This window comes from Arachis ipaensis, chromosome B8, assembly GCF_059453495.1.
Source record: "Arachis ipaensis isolate K30076 ecotype BB chromosome B8, ASM5945349v1, whole genome shotgun sequence".
NCBI classification, from domain to species: domain Eukaryota; kingdom Viridiplantae; phylum Streptophyta; class Magnoliopsida; order Fabales; family Fabaceae; genus Arachis; species Arachis ipaensis.
In genome coordinates, this window is record NC_142443.1 from 11569841 (window position 1) to 11580609 (window position 10769).

The window sequence follows — 10769 nt, forward strand, 5'->3', positions numbered from 1 at the left end:
TGTAATTTGTTTGATTATAGTGAAAATTCCATCATTGTGATGGAGACTGGATGTAAATTTCACGACACTTGAAAATCGAACCAGAATACATGCTGACTTTATTCTCTTCTTCCCTTCTCTGTTTCTATCTGGTTTTAGAGACAAAACAAAAAAATTTCCTGCATAATTAGTTTCCACGAAAATAGAGTATAAGAACGTCATTTCTGAGTTAACTTGATTCAACTCCCCTTCTCAAGTTTTAGCAGTTCCATTATTAATAATAATAAAAATTGATATATAGTAAAAATAAAATGAATGAGATTGTTATATCTGACAGAAAAAATATTCGAAATTGATCCTTATATTAATTTTTTTGAAGACTAAAATATCTATTTTTAAAATGCTTAGAGATTAATTTGAGTAATTATTCTAATAAAAAAAACGAAGTAAAATTTTAAAAATTAATGTGTATATTAAATTTTTTTATAGACTAAAATTTTATTTTTAAAATTGTTGAGGATTGATTTGGATACACTTTTCAAATTTTAACCATCATTGTGACATTTTCCTCCTGGCCTAGCCATCATTAGGTAATCTGAATCTATTTAACACATCCCAAAGAGAAAAGCCGCCAAAATTTTCACATAATTCAGCAGAGGCGCCAACTTCACCCCTTTTTCCCGCAGGCGCCAAACCCGTCCCGCCAAGGTGACGTTCCCGCCATCACTCGCTCCCTCTCCTTCCACACTTCATCCTTCTTTATTTCTTTCTATTTAACACTAACAACAACAACAATCACACCATCCCCAATCCACACTTACCAATTCACTCCCTCACTCCCTCCCTCACTCCTCTCTCTGTAGATCTTCGCCATTCATTCAGTAGCAAGATTAAGATGGTAGTGTCCCTTGGCCCAGGCAAGTTCTACGGCACAAGCCTCCCCCGCCCTCGCATCTACACCGACGTCAAGTTCAACGACCACCGCGTTGACCCCCCTGTCTCCGTCGCTGACCCACTCATGTCTTGGGCCAGAGAGGCCCACTGGTCCATGGGCGGTCTCTCCTTCAAGCGCCTCCACCTTCAGGGCAAAATCGAAGGCAACGTCGACAGACTCCGCGCTCAACTCGAGTCTCTCTCTCACTCCGGGGCCCAATCCCAAAGCCCGCCACCTCACTTCAAGCCCACGCTCTCCCGCGGATCCAAGAGGCCCGCTGTGGATTCTCCTCCCCCGCCTCCCGCTCCTATTGCACCCAAGCGCCGAAGGCTCACAGCGCTGATCGAAGAGGACGAAGAGAATGAAGAGGGGAAGGAAGAGGAGGTTAGGGTTAAGGCTAAGTCCAAGGCTAAGGATTCAAAGCGCTGCGTTGGAAGGCGGTTGGTGAAGAAACTCGGCGACGATTTTGATCGCGTGGCTTCGGAGAACGGAGGTGCTGACGTGGCTGACAATCTGGATTTAAATGCGGTTCCAAATGATGTATTGGATTCGGTGTCAGCGAGCACAAAGAGAAGTCGCCGGAGGTTGATGAAGGGTGGTGAAGCTGTGACGAACAAGGTGGTTGATGAGTCCAATAAATCATCGGATCCAAAGGAGAAAAAGAGTGGTCAAGTTGAAAAGAGATCTAATTCTTCGAATGTGGTTAGAACTTCACCGAGGTTGGCTAAGAGTAGATCCAATTAGACTCTATCTTATGTAATTAGCTACACTGTTGTTTTCTTTGTTCTTAATCTTTTAGGGTTTTAGGGAGAAACAGGGCTAGCATTTTCCAAATTTTTTTCTTTTGTTTTCAATTTTTCTTTTGCCCTTTTTATGCTGGAAGCTTCTCTGATCTGTGGAAAAGTAAAGAATTTTCGATGATTCTAGCACAAAAATTTGCATCATATTTTATTAAGATTCTTGACTTGTACATTTTGTTTAGAACAGTATAAAACAATCTGAAACAATGCCATGTTTTATAATAGTCTCTAGTCTATGCTATCAACTGTAATTTATACTCAACGAATCAAATCAATACGGTGTAATTTTGGCGATGAACCCTCTCATGAAGCAGCCCCAAGGATCCATGTCTTATGATGAAAACTTGCTATACAAATTACCTCCATGTTTTTTTGCTAACAAAGGTCTTTGAAACTTGGATACTGTTGGGGCAATTGTTTGAGTTTGGCCAATCTGCATGATTGCTCAATAAAGAGTGAGTGGGTTGATAAACTTTCCCATGGGACCATACCATATTCATCAGAAAACTCATTCATTCCCCCAACTAAGAATTGCCAAACCAAAGCACCTGCTCCTGACTTGTTCTTCTTAGCAGATTTGTAGATTATGTCTGTAACTCTTCTATACATCTTTTCTCTGTCTGAAAATGAAAAGTTCTTGTTGAATTCTGAATATCCATATTCGGAGAACACGACGGGTTTATTCAGTACATTGTCACCATCTTCAATGTGGGAAAGCATCCACTTGGAAACAAATTTCAGTTGGTCTTCAAATGATTGATCATGAAACCTAGGCAAAAATAAATACGTAGGTAAATTAATATTGCATATTACTTATGTATATAATCAGAATCCTGATTTTAAAAGGCATTAAAATGCAAGTTTCAAAAGAACTATTGTTGGTTGTGGCAAAATTTGAAGACTTAAGACACAAGCCTTCCTTTTTGTAGCTTTTGCCCTCTGGCTCTTATAAATTTAGGTGAAGCTAAGAAAATCTAAAACTACACATTACAAAAACAGCATTCATGCGATGCATACCAATGGTCAGCATAGATATGGACCGAGGTGAAATCAATATTCGAGATGTTGGAGTTCCGGATGAAATCAATTCCAAGTCGGGATGCCCAATACTCGGGGTTAACAGTTGAGTCTTTCAGGTCATTAGGACCATAAAAACCTTCATGACCGATAGTCAGCAAATGGTTCTTGTCAATTGATTTGACAAAACTTGACATTTCTTCAAGCCACTCCTGCAATATGTCAATAAGTGCACACTAAGATATCAATGTAAGAACTAAGAAGCAATAAGATTCTTGCTACATTTTAGTTACTTGAGTTAAAACCTTCAAAAGGTGCCCTGTTTTAATGCGTTTTGCAGAATCAAAACTTCAGAGTATCACAATTATCTAATGGCCACAAGATGGATATTCAGCAATCTATAATATCAAATCTGACAATGAAATAGTGAGTTGTCAAGTTTCTGCAGAAATTTGAACCTTTTAATCTTCTTATTGTAGGCTCAATCGTAAGTTCAAGTAGTCATTCAAACTTTTAATTAGCATATTTAAATATAAGGTATAGGACTTACTTGGAGAGTGTCACCAGAAGGATCATACATGCAACGGGGTTCATTAATCAATTCCCACCCAAAAATGGTGGGGTCATTTCGATATTCAATTTTGGTGATAGTATTTTTCCTTGTCAAAACAGTCTGCAGAAAAATTGAGACTAAAGTATTAATTGAAATAAAACCAGCCTCATGTACACATGCAGCTAAAATTGAAAAGTCAGCAAAACAACACTGTCATCATACAATTTAGATTTCAAAGAGAACTACAGATAATAATCATTTTTGGAAGGGCAAGAGATGCAAGCTTCATATTCATATATAAGGGGGAAAAAATGAAAGCAACGAGGACAACAAATCAAGAATCAGGTCCTTGAAGAAGGATTAAAGCAATCATGCATCAACATAGGTAAAACGAATTCCCATGCAATTAGCGGCAATAGATAAGCAATCAGGCATCACCATAGGTAAAAGTAGTGGCAATACAGTAATCTTGCAATTCCCTACTTAACCCTATATGTTAAAACTTACATAAACTTAACTAAGCATCGTGAGTATTAGGATGGTGTAGAAAAGTGTACACCGCCACACCGGTCATCTATGCTTGAAATTTAGCATAGATAAGGAAACAGAAAACAGAGAGTATTCACAGAAAAGAAAGACAGGCTTATCATACCTTGACATAATTCTTGAAGTAACTACGGATTGACGGATCGAAGAAGAAAGAATCGTTAGATGAGCTTAGCCCTACCCCTTCTTCCCATGCCCATTTTACATACTGAGTCTTCCCACCATAAGCTTGCAAGTTATTCACCAAGCTAAGAAGCAGCCTAATACCATTTTGCCTCGCTTCTGCTATGACATAATCCAAGGCCTGCAAAGCACCAATCCTCAACACAGTTTCCATTCATTGCAAATCATGCTAAACCTTAAACAACTTGTAGCATAGGCAAAACGAATTGAGCCTAAAATAGATTAACAAACAAAACAAAACAAAAGGACAAGAATAAAAAAATTCGGCATCACCATTAAATTCATTAAATAAATAAATAAACAAATAGAAATACAGAATAAAAAATAAAGGGGAAAAAATTGTCGGTGCCCAGCGTGAAACACGGAACAGACGGACCAAAACACAATCATGATACTGAAATCTAGGAACAATAACATCCAATATTACTGCAAAATTCCCTGAAAATTATGTGCTATAATGCAAGAAATACCTTGAATGTTTGCTCATCAAAATGGCCAGGTGAAATTTGAAGGGCATTGTAGTCACCATCATTGAACGCCCAAGTTCTACAAACTGTGAAACCCATCTTTGCACCATTTTGCAGCATTTCACGCACCTTTGGCCTATTATACACTTCCACTGATTGCCCCATTAACCAGTAAGAGTTCCAACCATTCACATATAAGGCTTTTCCATCCAACACGAACTGCGTCCCGTTCCTCTCCACAAACGACAACGGTTTTCCATTTTCCTCAAATAGAAAGCTGAACCTTAAGCTTCCGAAAGACATATAAAAGAAAAGCAAAAAGGATGCAAAACCCAGAATAGGGAAACACACGCCATTTCCTGAGACCATTATCTGAGGGGTGGGTTAAACCGAAGAAATTTAACGAATTGTTGGGATTCTCGAGTACCCTTTTGGCCCTTTGTTCGGAAAGGCCAAAAATTTATAGTGAATTAGTCGCACTTTATTGGAGATTGCTGAAGCTAACCCAGAATTGAATTTTGCGGTTCTTAACACCCCAATTGGTTGAAGTGTCTGGATCTCTCTCTTTCAAGATTGAGAAATAGTATGGACGGCCTTGAAAGGCATCGACTTTATTGAGTACCAACAAAATGGAAAAGAAAATCTAGTGACCCCAACAATAATGCATTTTGGGGAATTTTGAGTTTTGACAAGTTTGTAAGTTGCAGCAACTTGGGGAATGTAAATGGTATAATGAGATGAGCAGAGGGCGATGAGTGTGCATAAATTATGAGGAATTGCTTATGGTTGCAGCTTCCTATTTCAGCTCATGCATTGAAATTGAGCTGAGATAGAATCACATGGCTATGCTTTGGGGTTTTATCTATCTTCAAAACCAGTCAAAAATTGTCAAGTGGGGATGATGAGGATGATGATGATGATGACGGAGAGTGTGTGCGGTGAAATGTTAGTGTCGATGTGAACTGTGATAGTGTGGTTTGGTAACTGGTAATTTCTGCTGTAACTTCTTTTGGTTTCTCGCGAAATTCTATACCTTAACGATTAATTTGTTGTTAATTTAAGTTTTTATTTAAAAATTTGAGGAGTGCTACGGATAGCAGGATTTGTGATGTTTAATCATCAAATTAGCCATTATCAATATTTTTAATGGTGTAAGATGATATTTAATGATGTAAGATTAATTATTTTTTTTTTATAGTAAAATGCTGACCAAATTTCAACAAAAATATTAGTTTTCTAGACTTTCTCTAAAAATTTATTATTGGTTAATAATATTTTTTTTATAATTAAGATTGAGATTTAAATTCAAAAATTTTAGATAAAAATAAAAAAATATATTATTTAAGTTATAATTTATTAACATTATTAGTTAATAAATTATTACATATACAAAATATAATTTAAATCTCTAATACTTATTTTATGGGATACTAATCTAAATTAATTAATTAGGCTATAACTTGGATGTGCTGGGAAAGGGAAATTGGAACTATGAAGTCATGAAGCGAGAATTAATTTGGCATATGCCCCATTGTACCAGAAGAACCCTTTTTCTAAGGATTAGGAACATCATGCCACTATTCAATTTACTATCGTGCATTTGTGGGTCATCCTTTTCCTTCATTTAGTATTTGCTAATTACCAAATCTTCTGAAAGTACACTTGTAAGTCTAGTACTATATATCTTTTATTGAAATTTATATTGGTTGTTTAGAAAATAATTTTCAATGATAACCCTATTAATTTATTTTTTCAGGTAAAACCGTACGTTGGTTATATTACTACTTGTAGAAAAGAGGAAAAGTAATGAAAAATAAATAAATAAAAAATAAAGTACTATTTTTATTTATAAAACTTAAAATATTAGTAAATTTATTTATAAATAAACAAAATTAATTTTATATTAACTTTGTATTTATGAAAAATGAATATGCTATTATTTTTATTTATAAATGTTTAAAATACTGAAAACTTATCGATAAATAAAACTAATATTTGGTTATATTTATTATATAAAGATTATTTTTTGTAATTAAAAAGCTAATTCCATTAATTTATGAATAAATTTATCTAAATTTGGATGAATAGTTTACTTAAATAAAAAATAGAGGAAAATTCTGTTATAATAGTAATATTTAAAATGTATATCTATACAAAACCCTAAATGTTAATTAATCTTACTTTTTTCATGCATCCATGTAAGCGAAGCAATTGACCTAAACATGGTCCTCCATGACCATCTTCTTGAATCTTGATTCAGAATTTGTCCCTTTCAAACTCGGAAGTACCTAACAAAAAAAATATATAATCTAACTCCTAAACTATCAACCTTGATTTTAATCTTTTTGGAATCATGATTACGTTTATAGTTACCAATTTTACCAATGTTTTACCTAAAATGAACAAGAAACTAGAAACAAGCCATGCAAAAGCTAAATACTAAAGTAGTGGCAAGTTAAATGAACCATTTAATAAGAAAGATTGCCATAAAAGGGTCTTAATAACTCTTCTATGGGAAGCTAGGAAATCACTCTCAATCTTTTCCGTTTTTTGTAGGTTTATTTTATTGCCAGTCATATATGATTTTGAGTGAGATCGAGTGTGGGACCTTCAATGAGTGTGAGCTAAAGGTGTATAATTAAGATTTCTCGTTACAACCAAACGTTAATGCTTTGAATCTTTAATGGATTTAGATGATTAATTATGTCTTTCTCTTTCCAATCCAAAATGACAAATAGAGTTGGAAAATCATTTTCCACCTACCAAAGAAGAAATGAACCAAATAATTCTTCTATAAGTATATCCAAGTTAGAAATCATTTAGATTGATTGACAGTAATTAAGTAAGCGTGAAAAATTTAAATTTTATTTGTGTATGTAATAATTTATTAGTTAATAATAGAAGTTAAAAATTCAGATTTATGACAGATTAATTCTTGATCGGTCGATCAAAAAATATCATGTGCAATATATATATATATATATATGAAAAGAAAATGGTGCATGCATTTTGTTCTACATGACTATTACATGATATATAGGATATGTACATTTACTAACTTGTGCCGAAAGAGTTTATATTTGAGTAAAAGATGGTATTATGGTAAGCTTTCAGCATTGGTTGAAAATGCTCTTCTCTCAAGTGGTTGAAAATGGAAGCTTTTTTTTTTTCGCAAAAATAAAAAAGTATTACCGACAATATATATTATATATACCATGCAGCTTATTCTGACCTTTTGATAGTGGGGCCGGGGAACCAAATCAATTCTTGTATGTGAAGGTATAGTAGTTGAATACACTATGGAGATACAGAAATTATGGTTTTAAAATAATCACAAAATGAATTTTAATAAGTAAATTTAAATTGTTAAAGTTGTGCCTATATGATCATAATCTCTCTACTCTAAAGTTTGCACTTCTGCACCATGCACTACTTTCATTTAGGTCAAGGCTCAAGAGAGCACTTGGATGGCCTTCTCTTTAATTAATTTTTTCTTTGTTCCACAGCCCAAATTCAATTTCATGTAGTCTCACATCACACCAAATGCATGTTACTACTCCTTCTAAGTTCGTTATAATCATTTGTCCTTTGGTTTAGTTTGGTTTAATTTTTGTTCTGACTTTTTATGGTCACAATTTTTTATTATAATATGGTGGTGTAAAGCCGAAAATATGATAAGAGAAGGACAAAAATTTGAATATTGTAATATCTCTCACTTTAACATAGTCGAGTTCTTAGAAAACAAATGAGGTTAGTTATCATTAAGTAATTAATCTGACTTAGGGCAACCCTTAATTAGCGTAATTCTCCTCAAGGAAGGCAACACAAAACTCATGTTGGATCTAAATTTATGTTATAAATATTTTTTTGTTTTAAATAATTTTAATTTTATGTACACAACTACACATAAATGTTGATGATTCCAATTCTACTTGATTTATATAACAACTCATATTATTAATAGAGCTTTAATTCAAAACAAATTAATACTTAATCTATCAAATATAAAAAATCAACAAAAAGTATACGTGATGAAATTATATATTAATTGTTTTATGTTTATTATACATGAATTAAGTTATTTTATTGAATGATTTTATTTTAATTAATTTATTTTTTATATTATTTTAATTAATATATTTTTGTATAAATATATATAATTTAATTTATTTTTAATATATATTTTATATTTTAATATATATATATATATATATATATATATATATATATATATATATATATTACATTAATAAATAATTTTTTATTAATTTTAGTATATACTTAACATAGTTAATACTAATTAGATGTTGGTAAACACATGTTTAAAGAGAAAAATAAAATAATGAATTGTATTTAAGATAAAGAACTTTGAATTCCTATTACAAAAGTATATATCAAACTATAAATAATTATTAAGTGAAATCATCAACATGTCACCCACTAAACTTATGATGATGTGTAATTTTTGTTCTGATATTCATAGTTTATTTTCGTATGGTTTGTTTATTATTTCTCATTAAATATTTTATATCATACTCAAATGAAATATGTTTATTATTCTATTCTATCTAATACCAATTCTTCATTCTCATTTTCCTTTTATCAGATATCATACTAGGAAAAGGGGAGCATGAATTGAAGGGGCCGGCTCTTATTAGATGACGAAGAAATAAAAAATATTTAAAACTTAAAAATGATAGCAAAATTTTTGAAATACAAAAGAAAAAAATTTATTATATTGTATACCAATTATGTTCTAAAAATGATATAAAAATGTGATATTTTCGTTTCATTTCATATTTTTACAAATATTGTAATTTTAAGTGTTATTTCTTATAAGAATAAAACTCTATATTTAAGCAAACTACTTAACTAAGTCTAACCAATTTGTTATAACTATTTTTAAAATTACGCGCTTTTTTCTTTTCTTTCTCTTTTTTCTCCTTCTCCTCCTTCTTCTTCTTCTCCATCCCGATATTGCATCTTCTTTTTCTTCTTCTACTTCTTTTCCTTTTTCGTTATCTTTCTTTTTTATTGTCGTCATCACAAATAACACCAATATTTTGCTAATATCTTTATTGATTTTTATTTTTTTCTGATGCTATTATTAAATAATTTTGGTTATTTTTTAGTCTATTTCAGTTCATTTGTGTGTTAATTGAGGTTCACTTGATGCTGCTGATAAGTACTGACCAATTTTTTTATTCCTTAAGTAATTTCGGTTCATTTCTTAGTTTAATTGAGGTTCATTTAAATCCAAAAAATAAATTTGATCTGTTTTGTTAATGATTGAGTCTTTTTGACTGTTTATTTAAATCTGAACTAATTTCGGTTCATTTGTGTGTTAATTGAAATTCATTTGATGCTGTTGATAAGTGTTGACCAAATTTTTTAGCAAAGAAGAATTAAATGATTCATTATCACTTCATTCAATTGCATTAGATTCCACTCCATTCTATTCAATTAGTTCAGTTTTGAACAAGCAGTAAAAAAGACTCAATAATCAACAAAAACACATCGAATTTATTTCCGGATCCAATGAACCTCAAATAAACTAAGAAATAAAGCGAAATTACTTAAGGAATAACAAATTTAGTCAATACTTAATAGCAGCATCAAGTGAACCTCAATTAATTCACAAATGAACCGAAATTAGTTCAGTTTTGAACAAACAGTCAAAAAGATTCAATCATTAACAAAAACACATCTAATTCATTTCTAGATCCAAATGAACCTCAATTAAACTAAAAAATAAACCGAAATTACTTAAAAAATAAAAAATTTTGTCAATACTTATCAGCAGCATCAAGTGAACCTCAATTAACACACAAATGAATCGAAATTAGTTTAGTTTTGAACAAGCAATCAAAAAGACTCAATCATTAATAAAACTCATACAATTTATTTCTGAATCAAAATTAATCTCAATTAAACTAAGTAATGAACCGAAATTACTTAAAGAATAAAAAATTTGGTCAATACTTATCAACAACATTAAGTGAACCTCAATTAATTCACAAATGAATCGAAATTAGTTCAATTTTGAACAAGCAGTAAAAAAACTCAATCATCAACAAAAATACATCAAATTCATTTATGATCTAAATGAACCTCAATTAAAAGGAGGAAAAGAAAAAAGCAGCAACAACAACAGTAATAAAAAAATGACAATTGAGGAAAAACACGCGAAAAAGAAGAAGGAACGCAAAAAAGAAGGAAGACGAAGACGAAGAAAAAGAAAGAACACAAAGAAAAAGAAGAAGGAATTGAAGACGGAGAAGGAGAAAAGC

General features: G+C 31.8%; 2 protein-coding genes across 2 annotated transcripts; one reads left to right on the forward strand and one right to left on the reverse strand.

Moving 5' to 3' along the window:
• Positions 1-629: 629 nt before the first annotated feature.
• Positions 630-1851, forward strand: LOC107613349 (microtubule-associated protein). The gene has a single exon (XM_016315315.3). It carries the CDS (start codon positions 875-877, stop codon positions 1655-1657), a length of 783 nt encoding a protein of 260 aa, XP_016170801.1. The 5' UTR covers positions 630-874; the 3' UTR covers positions 1658-1851.
• On the reverse strand, positions 1840-5445 carry LOC107613348 (mannan endo-1,4-beta-mannosidase 2). The gene is made up of 5 exons (XM_016315313.3): positions 4483-5445; positions 3936-4133; positions 3281-3403; positions 2731-2942; positions 1840-2482 (listed from the first exon to the last, which is right to left on the reverse strand). The coding sequence occupies exons 1-5, from the start codon at positions 4846-4848 to the stop codon at positions 2089-2091; spliced, it is 1293 nt and encodes a 430-aa protein (XP_016170799.1). The 5' UTR covers positions 4849-5445; the 3' UTR covers positions 1840-2088.
• Positions 5446-10769: the final 5324 nt, after the last annotated feature.

What these genes read in the sequence shown, in the direction of transcription:
- LOC107613349 (XM_016315315.3), top strand. Translation starts at nt 875, where the DNA reads ATGGTAGTGTCCCTTGGCCCAGGCAAGTTCTACGGCACAAGCCTCCCC.
- LOC107613348 (XM_016315313.3), bottom strand. Translation starts at nt 4,848, where the DNA reads ATGGTCTCAGGAAATGGCGTGTGTTTCCCTATTCTGGGTTTTGCATCC. An exon ending in TTGATGAGCAAACATTCAAG is followed by an intron (nt 4,134 to 4,482) that starts GTATTTCTTGCA and finishes GGTGCTTTGCAG; the next exon opens with GCCTTGGATTATGTCATAGC. An exon ending in CTTCTGGTGACACTCTCCAA is followed by an intron (nt 2,943 to 3,280) that starts GTAAGTCCTATA and finishes GACATATTGCAG; the next exon opens with GAGTGGCTTGAAGAAATGTC.